The 13,442-nt window shown below is 38.0% G+C and overlaps 1 protein-coding gene across 2 annotated transcripts in view; it reads left to right on the top strand.

Moving 5' to 3' along the window:
* The window catches only part of UBXN7 (UBX domain protein 7), a 55,261-nt gene extending 52,194 nt beyond the window's left edge, over window positions 1–3,067 (top strand). For both annotated transcript variants that reach the window (XM_059391186.1, XM_059391187.1), the window contains one exon: window positions 1,116–3,067. In XM_059391186.1, the coding sequence (XP_059247169.1) occupies window positions 1,116–1,277 (162 nt within the window). In that variant the 3' untranslated portion in view covers window positions 1,278–3,067. The remainder of the gene's footprint in view (window positions 1–1,115) is intronic.
* The last annotated feature ends 10,375 nt before the right edge of the window (window positions 3,068–13,442 follow it).

The following is a 13,442-nucleotide window of genomic DNA, read 5'->3' as shown; positions in this document are numbered from 1 at the left end:
CATCATAGTGATGCTGAGGGCCTTTTCATCTAAAGTCCAAAGCTAATGGGCTTTCCTCTGTTTCTGACTCCTGGAAAAGAGAATGGGTCTGACTAGCTTGCCTAAGCCTGTGGGTGAATCCCCCTTGGGTTAGGTGTCCATACCTAGCCACTTGCTATGGCTGGAGATAATCAATCTGATTATTCAAGACTGTATGACTAAAGTAGAAGGTTCTGGTCACTGGTGCTGATACCCAGAACTGTCTTCCTGGCCTAGTATTTGGGTGGGAATGGGAGATGAGATTGTGGATAGAACAAGTCTAGATTACTTCTTTGAGAAGTTTGGTTGTAAAGCTAGAGGGGGAGAATGGACAATAATCAGAGGGGAAAAAAATAATTGAAGGAGAGACTGAGTATGATAGTTAAGTCTGATGGGAAGCATCTATTGAGTGAGATATTGAAGGTACCTATAAAAGGGGATATCGTAGTGGCACATTTTCTGAGAAGGCTAGAAGGGATTTAGTATACAGGTGGCATGAATGTTTGTAGGTAGACTGAAGGACATATCTTTGATAAAAAAGAAAAATATTGTTAAAATGTTTAGAAAGAGGGCAGTAATTTTACAAATAGAAATTGAGTTTATTTGGGAGACAAACACAGTCCTGTATATTTCAGTATCACTTAATGGCCCTAAATTATTAGATACAGTTTTATTATCTACCCATCCAGAGTTATATTGGCTCTTCTACAAAGTAAGGTTTGGTTATGTGAAAGCATAACTTAAACTTGGGGTATCTGGGTGGCTCAGTCAATTAAGCATCTGCCTTCAGCTCAGGTCATGATCCTCAGAGTTCTGGGATTAAACCCCACATCAGGCTCCCTACTCAGTGGGGAGTTAATTCTCCCTCTCCCACTGCCCCTCCCCTAGCTTGTGCTGTCTCTCTTGCTCATTCTCTCTCAAATAAATAAATAAAATCTTAAAAAAAAAAACTTCATATCTTATATGATGGAAATGAATATAAAATACTTAATGCTTTAAAATGCTTTAAAAAAATATTCTTTTTTTTTTTTTTGCTTTAATATATTCTTTCTTTTTATTTCCATCTAACAGCTTTGTCTTTCTCTTATTTTTCATAGGCTTTGGTGAAGCATGTCCAGTCCAAAGGATACCCAAATGAACGTTTTGAACTTCTCACCAACTTCCCTCGAAGGAAACTCTCTCATCTGGACTATGACATTACATTACAGGAGGCAGGCCTTTGTCCTCAAGAGACTGTCTTTGTACAGGAAAGAAATTAACATCATGGCCTGACCTCTCTCAGCTTACCCCTTTTTTCCCTTTCCTGTGAGATACCGTGTCACTAAGTATGCATTTTGGCTCATAGGACCATAGAGCCAAAGTTGGGCAAGCAAGTCACCTGCCTTCTCTTTTATTTCTTGCTCTCTCCTACGTTCAGTCTCTTTTCCCTCCTTCCCCCACCTTTTCAGTCCTCTTCTGTTTTCTTCTTTTTCCTACTATTCTTTCTTTCTTACCTAATCTGGTGACCAAATGGAAGTGTAAGGATTAGACCTCCTAGTACTGGCAGCAGGAAATGTGTGTTCCAATAAGTGGTCTCTTGCACGGCACTTTTTTGGGATCAAATGATGATGTTACTCCTCAGACTCCTTTGGTAAAGGAATGGCTAGATTCAGAATAAGAACAACCTCCCTTTTTTGTAAGCCCCATTTTTGGTAGGGAAAAGAAATTCTATAACACATGTTTTGTTTTGTTGTTCATGTAAGAAATATCACGTGACAAAAATATCTAGGTCTGTTTACATGGAAAAAGCATCCCTTATAATTATTGCTCATCGTACTTAAAATTTTTTTCAATGGATTCCCATGTTCCCAGCTAGAATTATTTCCATGGTATGTGTTATTGGCAGAATGGGTGTTAAGTGTAGAGTGAGTAGTGTGGGGTGGCTTTCAGTATCCTAGCCTGAAACAGCTTTCTTCATTATTACTTTATAAACTCTATTGATCCTGCTAGTCCTGAAATGGACATTTAGTGAGGCTATTGTGGTGATTGGGATAGGAAGGTATTTGCTGTTTTTGCCAGTACAGCATATTAGTTCCTTTGGCCCTTCCATTGTTTGGGTCCACAGGTGATCTATGGGAAGGCAGCTGTTCAATAATCATGCAGTACAATGGCTTGTAGTTGTAACCACTGTGGTTACTGATTGTCCTATGTGTTTTAAGGCATACTTATGTATGTCCTGGGGGGAAAAAAGAAGAAGATGCAGCTGAGAGTTGCTAACCATGTTCCTACGGTTAGAAAGAATGATTCATTTTTTTACCCCTGGTTGGAATAGTTTCTAAAAGGCTCTGGTGAGTGAATGAACTTAATTCCTCTACTGTTTTCTTGCAAAAGATATCAAAACTGAAAGCCTCTGTAAGGGGAAGACCTGTAAATTCAGTTTATAAAACAACATTTAGTAAGGGAGGTAGAAAAGATTATCAGCAATCTTCAGATGATAATGGGCTTTTTCTGCCAACAAAGCCACAAACAAAATGTAGTTGGTGAAAGCTTTTTTCAGTATTATTTAGAAGAAGCCATCCTGAATCTATATAATACTGTTTGACTTATCACCTTCACTGTATGCCCAATTCTTGTTTCGAGCTTTAAATAGAGTCCTCTGAAGGGGTAGTAATGATCCTGGTGGCAAAAATCAGAACTTTAACCTTGTGATATAGAATGGGCCTATTTTGTCAGTTGGGGATTTGGATCAGTTGATTCTTCTACTTGAGGAGCATAAATTGCTATTGCTCAGAGACCTTTATGTTCCCATCTACTTTAAGATCATTCTCTTGGCAACTAGGGGATTTAAGAAAAAAAGATGGTTATGTGTTCCTAGTACACAATTAGAGAATATGGTTCTAATGGTTGGATTTAGAGGGACCCTTCCTAAAGAATGAGTTATGTATCTCCTCAAGGAAATCATGGAAAATTCTGTTTATTCTTCAGTGAGTCCTTTTGAATTAATGTTCTTACATTTTTTTCTAAGTCTGTGTAAGTGCTTATGTATAAGTATATAATTGTATAAATATTTATAAATATATTTATATAATTACAATTTCATTTATACCTTGAGTCAAAGTTCTCTCTTTAGATTGGTGACTGAATAATACCATTTTGGTGTTTTTTCATAGGCTCTCGAGTAACTAGCAGCTTCTGATTTATTGAGGAAACATGGTTTTCATGTTAATTCCTCAATTGTATCTCTGAACTTGGATAATATACTTGCTATCTGAGGAATAGAGCTTATAAACTAGCAAAGGTGCAGTAGAGGGTTAAAAAACTGTTGGTAGTAGACAAGGTCAAAAATCTAAAATTTCAGGGAGGCACAGGGTAAGAACTGAGGGTATGCCCAGCTTTGGTGCTCTGATGGCACCTATCTCCACTCTCAGCAGAGTCACAGCTAAAGCCCAAATCTGTCAAAAATGTGAAGTCAAGAATTTTCCCTGTGGGACTCTTTCATTCTTTCACTTACCAACTTCTCTTTATAAAACATATCTCAAGAACCTGAGACATGTTCATTGATGATAGGATGTAGTTCTACCTTTTTGATGTCAGCCGTGGCATATCCATTTCTGAGAAACCAAAGTGACTTTTTCAACTTGGATTACTGTGAGATGACCAAGTATATATAAAATGATTTAAGTAAGCATATCAAAGACTTAGGGCATGAGATACTGATCCAACTTAGATACAGCTGGTGTGTTTAGAGTACAAGATGTAGAGGATTTTATTTTATTTTGAGGCAGAAGTGTAATTATCCTGGGCTTGCTATCGAGGCCTGTGGGGGAGGGATTACGGATTGTACACGGGAAGAGTAAATACGGAGAATTGCTTCACTCATGAACTTAATTCACTAAAGAAGTAAGCTTCCTCCAGTTTGTCATATTTTCTCTGCAAATTCCTCTGCTCTGTGGAGGAGAGATTTTAAATGAGCTAGTAAGACTGGTTAAAAATAGTCATTCCTTGTAGTTATTGGAAACAGCTGGAAAGAAAAGGTAGGGAGGAAAAGGACAAGATAGACTGTGAGAGTGACAAACAAATACAGGGAGATGGAATGAAAACTAGCAGGGGAAAAAAGTGATAGAAAACACGTTTTGAATTTGATTTAGAAAAGAACCAGAGAAGAGAGGGAACAGCCAAATGGTGAAAGAATGGGGAACTAATTTTGAGTAACTAGCATGTGCTAGGTATTTCCTGTACATTTTTTCCTTTAATCTTCCAAAGAACTCTGCAAAATGTAAATTCTATATTCTCCCCATTTTGTAGGTAGGACAAAATTAAAGTTTAGAGAACCTGTTCAGGATGTCACAGCTAGTAATTCGCAAAATCAAAATTGGGATCCAGAGTCCATGCTTTTTTCACTCCCTTGCTGTTGTCTCCTACAAGGGAATCAGTTTACCCAAAAGGTTATCTTCCTGTTATTTGGCTCTGTAAATTATAATTTGTTTTCGTTTCCTTAAGGCTTGTGGGATTTGTGCTATATCTATAAATCCTTATTTACACCACTGTTTTGAGGGACTGATTATTGCTTTTTTAAAAAATGATGCACTGATGAAAATGTGAAAGAGAAATATGTGGCATTATTTGCCAAGAATAAATGGAAAGGATAAAAAATAATTTTATCTTTTTTTAACCATTTTTGGGAAAAGATATAGTTATCTTGTCTTTGTCCCACCCATACCAGATTATTGAACTCTCTGTGTGTATGTTTTTAGATCTCCTATAACATTTTACTTCCTCGACTCTAGAAAGTCGACGAGTATATATTGAGTCCCTTAATCAAGGTTGGAAATATATGAAGTCTAATACCTGATTTCTTCTGTTTTGTCCAGTTGGAAAGATAGACTACACATGAGATAATCGAAGAACATGTAAATGCTTACCTTTCTGGTGCTGAACTATAAATTAAAATAAAAGTTTAGAAAGGGGAAAGACTTGTATAGGCTTTCATTAGGCAAGTCCAATAAATAAATAAATAAATAAATAAATAGAAAAGTGGCAAACACTGTAGCTCAAAGTTTTTGACTTACCTGTATTCATTCTTCAGTTCCACCTTTTGTAACTACTAGACTTGGGGCATGATGTTTATCAGTAAGGTTACACCCAGCACCCAAGTAGGGAAGGATTATTGATCCTAGGACTAAGATTTTAGCTAGCAAGGATCTCACTTGGACACTTAGGAAGATACCAGAGGAAGCTACTAGCAAGTGGAAAGTGAAGGAAAGATTTAATTTCTCTCCCCAGGTACAAATCAGATGTATAAAGGGGCATTATATGTAGGTATAAGTACTCTTGGGTAACAGCTCTGCTAGTAATAGAGAATTGGGCTAGATCAATAGTTCTCAGTCTTTTCAAGTAAAAGGGATTAAAATATTAAAATTTGGCAAGAGTAAGGAGTTGTGGTTAAATATTAATAACATTAAGTCCATAGATGAAGAAAATGTAGATGTGCATATGGAATTGCAGACCCTTTGCAAAAACTCTAGGAACCCACAGATTGTAGACCACCAAATTAGATTATCTTTGAAGTCCTTTCCACTCTAAAATTTTATTCTCCTAGTTTCTCCTCTTTATATTATCCCTAGGCTAATTAAAAATTTTCTTGTTAATCGGTTCCTGTGCTTTTTAATCTGTGTCCACATTTTATTTGCCCAGTAACTTAATCTAAGCTCACTGTGATAACTAAAATCTCCAAAAAGGAGAGTATAATAGTTCTAGATCTAGTAATGATCTTTTAAATACAGTTCATTAATTTTAAAAACTTCACGCTGTGTTTCTCCCATCCAAGTACTAACCAGGCTCGACCCTGCTTAGCTTCCGAGATCAGATGAGATTGGGCGCGTTAAGGGTGGTATGGCCGTAGAACATGCTTTGTTTCTAATCGGTGTTAAGTATAACTAAAATGTAATCAATGAGAACCAAGTATTTCATTGACACCAGAGTTAAATTTTATTTTTACCTGTGTGCTTAAACAAAGCACTTTATTGGCTGAGCAATTGTTAGGAAATTGATTTATAGAAGTTGTAGAATTCACACTTGGTTTTGGCAGAAACAACTTTTTTCAAGATTCAGTTAAGCTGACTTTCAAAAATACTACTTCTTTCCCAAGTGTATCTCCATTATGTCATTCATATTCTCTCTCTCTCTCTCTCTCTCTCTCTCTCTCTGGCCTTCTTTCACTTAACTACTTAATAGTAAATCATAGGATACAGGTTGATGAAAAAGTGATGCCTTGTGTAAAACTAAATGAGGGTAGGAAGAACCAACCCTTCTGATGAACATGGCAGTTTTCCAATATTACAAGCCTTGATGAAAAGGCTACTTAAAGACAGCTGTGTCCTATGAATATTCAACTTCATTGATTTGCCTTGCTTTGACTTGGAACTTGGTATTGCATTGTACACAGTTTAGAGTAGTGGCGAGAATATTCTTCCGTACAGAAAATAACCAACAGAACACCACAGCACTATCTTGATCTCCTGTTCTATAGAAATTTAGTAGTTCAGTGATGGTTATTTTGGTCTTTGACTCAACTGTGTACCAACACTGCTAAAGAGACTGCTTAGAATCAAGAATATTTTTTATAGAGATTACGATACCCCTTGATAGTTTTCCCATAAAATGAACTTGTGATTAAATTATTGGATGTGATGATGAGACCATTAATTAGAAAATCTTTCCATCCTACTTTCTCTTTTACTTTGCCACTCTCTATTCTTAATTCTTTTGGACATTCATTCACTGAATATTGGTCATGATTTTTAATGAAATTAGCTATGTTTAAGAAATTCCATTGCTAAGTTTGAATATTTAACATTTAAAAATTTTTTCATTAGTATATAAGAGAACAATTTGAAGCAATGTTTTTATAGCTCATTTGCTCTCTCTACCTAAAAATTCTTTTACTCTGAATATAGACTTGCTAGCACCGTGATACCCCTTCCCTTTCTTTGGCCTGCAGAATGCTGTTGAACTATGTAGAATCTCAGTCATTCTCATAAACATAATTGTTGGTTCAAGCCTTTCTTTGCCATATGGTCTCCAAGTAGAGTTGGCCAATCCAATATGAACTACTTCAATAAAATGATTTAACATTTCTGAAAAGTATTTTCAAGAGATGGCCAGATTTACTTGGATTAGAGATACAAATACCAATGGTAGTATTTTGCCCAAGAACAGTCCCACATTAATCTCTAAATACAGGAGGTTGCCTTGTTATACTTAACTCACTGGCCACAAACAGCAAATTTTTGTTGTTTGCTTATTGATATTTCCTGTATAGAAATCAAAATGCCCTGAGATTTTATATCCCTTACAGGGTCACTTAAGTTTCCAAATAGGATGAATAGTCCGGCTACATGGGACTGAACATTAAAATTTTATCTGTATCAAAGCAAGTCTAATTGGGCTACCATGAATCATTCATTTATAAGATGTGGTAAATAAAATGGGAAGCATTTCAAATCACTGGATAATTCTGACCTGGAATTATTTTCCTTTTCTTAAAATCTTTTTTATTTGCTTTTTGCATGGACTCAGTATGAGTATCTTAACTAAAAAGGGAGAGATTCTTGATCTGGAGCTATTTCCTGCCATTCTGCTTTTTTTTTTTCCTTTTGTCAAACTTGCTGGCTTTAGAAGAGTACAGGTCACTAGGGTCTATTTCAAATTAGTGACGTTGGAATGCTGATGCTCAGTTGGGTATCTTAATGTTTTCAACAAAGTGGATTGATAGTATGTTTTTCAGATTCCTATGTTCTTAATAATGGAAAATATCAATAAATTAAATGGTGTGATTTAAAATATTAAATTAGTTTTTTACCCTAATCATATATGTTCTCAACAATAACTTTCTGATGATTTATTGCCCTGTAAGTTAAACCTCACATAAAGTTAATCATTGTCACCAGAAAATCCCCTTTTACCTGCTAATTAGAATGAAAGTAGTATGTGACCTTCACATTCTAGTTAATGAGTGTAGCAAGCTTGTACTGAGGACTGTTTATCTTACACATTTTGGGACTTGGGCCTTGTTACTTTTCTCATGTTTGTCCCTTCAGTTTTGGAAAGGCTTTTTAAAACTTGCTGGGAAACAGACAGTAAAGCTATGATATAATCCTCTAGTCTTAGATATAGAGAAGTGAGTACCAGCTGATGCTAACATGATACTTAGACTTTGAGGGGCTCTCATCCAAGCTTTGGCATGAATCTGTTAGATACAATTTTTTTACTCCTTTAAAAACTCTTTTCTAGAACAGTTTTCCTTTCAATTGTTAACAACTTCTAAGCATCTGGTGTCTTTTTCTTTTTTTCTTTTTTTTTTTTTTTTAGCCCTTAAAGTCCTTTTTCGAGTAGGTATTGATTGTTCCATGGATACTCTCAGGAGTGTCTGTAGGCTCTGTGCATGCTTTGTACGAGTTCAGTTTGAATAATGCATTTTGAATCACGTGGGATGTCCCGATTCTGGCATGTCCTCACTAATTGTGTTTTTTAAACATTTTTCATGTCATTTTCCAAACCTCACTTGCCATCTTATTCAGAGAGGTTAATCAAGGAATGAAATTTGTTTGGGGAATAGGGATGGGGGTGGGTTGGGGACTCGAGTGAAGTCAGCTTGGGGTGTTTGCTTTAAAGTGTTTCACAAGCAGTTCCTAACAGTATTTAGAGATTCCCTGGGAATCCTTATTCTGGACAAAGTGGTGGTCTTAGTGAGATTTGCATTTTTAATGCAGGACAGGCTCAAGATCTAATCTGTAGTGTAATTTTGTTATTGAATCCAAGAAGATAATGGACAGAGACAGTGCTCCTATTGTAGTGTTTCTAGCAAGCTCCCTAAAATGCACATATAGTTCTCAGTTTTCTGGGATTTTAATCCCATGGTGCTAGGAGATAATTGTTTCTGCAGCTCTTCTCAAAAGTGGGAAGAAGGGTTTGGGACCAGTGAGCAAGGGGCAACTGGATCATCGCTAAATTCTTTTGTTCATAACACACTAGAGACCCTCCTGTATATCTAGTAAGTGATAATTAAGGTGCTAGGGAAAGCCTTATATTCGAAGACAAATGGAGGCAGTAGAAAATCTAAACTTGGAGAGGAGAAGAACATGCCGTTAGATAAAGCAGAGCTGTAACTGCTGGCTAAGACTCAATGGAACTTCCACTTGCTCTAAAACCAGGGAAATCTTAGATAACTGGGTGTGGTATATCTATAGGTACACATACTCTATAGGTAAATATTTCTAAAAAGAGGGTCTTTCAGTTGATGATCCTCTGGTTTTGGCTGTACCAAATTGTGAATATTCTTGCTGTGTTGTACCCAGTTGCTTTATATTGGTACTGCAACTTGAATGGGGGGTGGGGTGGGGCATTTGGGGTGGGGGAGGGAAGGGAATGGGATAAGTCTTTTGAAGACATCAGCTCACTGTGCTGAGAGAGGGACCAAACTCAAGGAATCCTCTGATCTATAAATTCAACTGCTGCATTTTTTTATAAATACATGTAAATGTCCTGTTGTAATATTTGATCTTGGAAATAAAATCAAAAACTTTTCAGTATTAGTTTTTCTTGGTGGTGTTTTTGTGAGATAAGACTCCGTAGGTACTGTTTCAAGAGCTTGCCCTCATATTCTCATGTTTAGAACACACATATTAACATAGGTTAATTTATAGTCGCATTATCAAGAATAATGTTTGCTACTAGCAGTATGATGAACATTGGTGGTAATTGCTCTGTAAATGTTGGTCACATCATGAAATCATTAGGTGAGTTAGCTTTTTAGGAAAGTAGAATTCTTTAACTTCTTTTTGGGCAATTCTAGCATGAAGTCTTTCAGACCAGGAATAATGACTAAGGACCCAACTTTAACAAGTTAAGGAAAAAAGGGATTTTTAAGTTAATGGGAGAAAAGCCAGGAGATACGATTCTATTGTTCTGTAGAACTTGAAACCACTGCCTAGCTCACAGGAATCCGAGGAACCAGTTTGTGGAACTGTGCCTCTTCCTCTTACGGAACTATTCCTCATCCCCATGTTTTAGCAACATACCCTGATGGGACTTGCCATCTTCTTCCAAGACCTTGTCTCCCTGGCCACGTGAATGGGCCAAGGGATGGGCATAAATACTAAATTGGGCTGAGAGAGTATCTTTCCCATTCCTCCAGCCACAGAATACTTAGCCTTAACCTTAACTAGCCTCACTATGTGCCAAATAATAGAAATATGGCGATGAGCAAAACATACACAGCCTGATGCTCAGGGAACTTATTTTCAGTGAATACAGATAATAAAAATGAAAAATATTGAAAAAATATTGATTCAAAGACTGAAAAAAGGAAAGCAGAGAATTCTTTATTTTTTAAAAATTTATTTCTTTATAAGAGAGAGTGGGGGGAAGGAGGAGAGGGAGAGAGAGTCTTAAGCAGACTGCTGAACATGGAGCCCAAAATGGGGCTCATCTTATCACCCTGAAATCAGCCAAAACCAAGAGCTGGACCCTTAAGTGACTATGCCACCCATGTGCCCCAAGAATTCTGCTAATAAGATACTGGGGAGGGCGCCTGGGTGGCTCAGTGGGTTAAGCCGCTGCCTTGGGCTCAGGTCATGATCTCAGGATCCTGGGATCGAGTCCCGCATCGGGCTCTCTGCTCAGCAGGGAGCCTGCTTCCCTCTCTCTCTCTCTCCCTGCCTGCCTCTCTCTCCATCTACTTGTGATCTCTCTCTGTCAAATAAATAAATAAAATCTTTTAAAAAAAAAAAAAAAAGATACTGGGGAGTTAATATTTAGCCTGAGACCTGAAGGATGCCAAGAAGGTGGCCATCCTAAGAGTAGGAGGAAAACTTCCAAGCAGAATAACTACAGAGGCTGGGGAGCAGCACAGTTTCTGATGTATTAGAGGTATTTAGAGAAGGCATGCAGGTCTGGCATGTAGTGAGCAAAGGGAGTGGCATAAAGTGAGGAAAAGCCAGATCATACAAGGCCTTATTAGGCCTTGATAAGGAGCTCAGCTTGTGTTCCAGGGGTAATGAGAAGCCATTATTATGTGGACAGTGAACTGGAGGAGAGCAAGAGTAGAGACCGTTGCAATGATCAAACTAAAACAGGTCAACCTGGGCCAGAGAGTGGCAGAGCAACTGAGAAGGAGGGTATAGAGTAGAGATGCATTATGAAGGTAGAAATGGAAAGACTTAAATGTGGGGGAATGAGGGAAAGCACAATCGAGAATGACTCGTTTCCAGCCACGGGAGGTTGCAGTGTCGTTACTGAAGCAGGAAGATGTGATCAGGCAGGTTTGGTGGAGAAGAAATAATTTTGGATGTGTTCATTGTGAAACTTCCAAAGGGTAGGAGTAGTATAGGAAGGTGGACGTGTAAGTATGAAGCTTGGAGGAGAGGTAGACTGGAATTAGAGATTTGAAAAATCATCACCGTCACAGATGGAGTTTAGTCCCCTGAGAAAGAATGAGGTCACCTAGAGAAGGAGAAAGTTAAAGAAGAGAGTCCAGGACCCAGGTCTCGAGATCTGCAACAGAAAGAGGTCCAGTCAAGGAAGTGCAGTCAGTGAGGGAGGAGAAACCCAGAGTGGCAGGTGAGGGGAGTCAAGGGAGCCAAGAGCAAGAATTTCAAAAAGGATCTAGTGGCCAGCTATGTCTAATTCTGTCTTGGGGTCAAGTAAGAAGGACCGTGAAGTGTTTGTGAGATGCAAAAAGACATTGGATGCCAAGAACCATCTCAGTGTGCTGTTGGAAACAGAAGCCTAATTGGAGTGGCTTAAAGTTTGTATTATTTTTTGCTAATAAACAAAAAACAATACTTCCTCTTCAATGGGCTAGTATAAATGGCAATTCTTTCAACATTTCCTATGTTCCTTTTTCTCTCCCTCTGATTAAGGGAATGTGCTCTCTTGTTTAGTCAGTGGTAAGTTGAGGTTGGAGCCCACCCACAGGAAGCTGATAGTCTGTCACTTTTATTTGGCCATCATCTTTTCCCCTTCCCTTCTTCCAGTGAAATGTTCTCAACTTCCTCTATTCCTTGCTCAAATCCCAACTCCAGACCCCACAGTATCCCTCAGAATGGAACATCTGTCTATCCTGTTCTCAGAAGACTTTTAGTCTTGGTTTATGGTTCTAGGCAAATTATTTTCCCACCCAAGCCCCGTTCTTAATTTGTGCCCTTCCTAGACTCCCATTTGCTTCTCCCTGGAGATATCACCACTAAAGTATGACTAGTATAACTAGATAACTAGTAGCTGTGTCTCTAGTGAAGCCAAGCTTTTTTGTCTGTTTGGTTTTTTAAGTAGGCTCCACACCCAGTGTGGAGCCCAACATGGGTCTTGAACTCCTGACCCTGAAATCAAGACCTGAGCTGAGATTAAGAGTCATCTTGAGCCATCCAGGTACCTCCAGTGGAGCCAGATTCTAAGGTTATTGACACATCTGTAAAAAGGTAAGGCTTTAGTTCTGTGGTGGCATTCGTCAGGCAGGCCTCTGTTCCCACCCAGGGAAATGAAGAACTTGAACTAGAGCTGGCCTTACTTAGTAAAACTGCCTATTGCAAGGATATAGTTTCTAAAAGAAATATAGTTAGCCTTGTTTGTAAAGCTAACCATTGAATTAATTGTCACACATTTACCCTAAGGAACAAAGACCTCCAGCGGCTAACAAGCCCGAAAGAAGTTTGGTCCTTTACGGGGTTAAAGCCCAGTTCCACCATTTCCCCTTGCTCCACAAACCCCATTTTAATGATCTCCATATGAGAGTGTCTGCTGTTAGATAAGCCACTGAGCTGGGAACAGAGATACTTTCCAAAAATCTGAGTGCTATCTGGCAGTCAGCCATCAGATTATTCTGATTACCTAAGTACGAGATGTTCTAACAGATACCTCATATAAAATCCTTTTGCTAAGCTGAGATCCAAGGACAGCAGTCTAGGCATCTCACATCTTATTTCATTTTCAAAATAAACCTCCAAGGTAGGCATCAGTTTATATATGAACTTCCTCCAAGAAGAAACACCTTAAAATAGTTGGAGTCTGGGTTGGGGGGAAAATATACATATATATCTCAAGCATCAACATGTGATACTGGGAAGAGTCTGCAGACAACAGGATCATTTCCCCAACCTCATTCACTACTACTCTGAGTAAGTCGAATTCTCTGTGCTATCATCTCTTTATCTCCATAATAAAGTTAACCTAACGTTTATTTTACTTGCTGTAAGTCTATTGTAAGGATCTACCGAGATTGTTTGTAAATGTGTTTTATAAGATGAACAAATGTTTCTTATTATTTCTTCCTATTATAAAACTTCATGAGTACTCAGCCTAGTATCTTTTATCAAAATTCAGTTAGCTGAAAAGGCACAAGAATTCATTAGGCTGTAAAGGATTCCCTTTTGCAATGAAAATGAAAACCG

Source organism: Mustela nigripes, chromosome 2, assembly GCF_022355385.1.
Source record: "Mustela nigripes isolate SB6536 chromosome 2, MUSNIG.SB6536, whole genome shotgun sequence".
Lineage (NCBI taxonomy): Eukaryota > Metazoa > Chordata > Mammalia > Carnivora > Mustelidae > Mustela > Mustela nigripes.
Note: the sequence above shows the minus strand (reverse complement) of the source record. Positions and strands in the feature narration are given on the sequence as shown.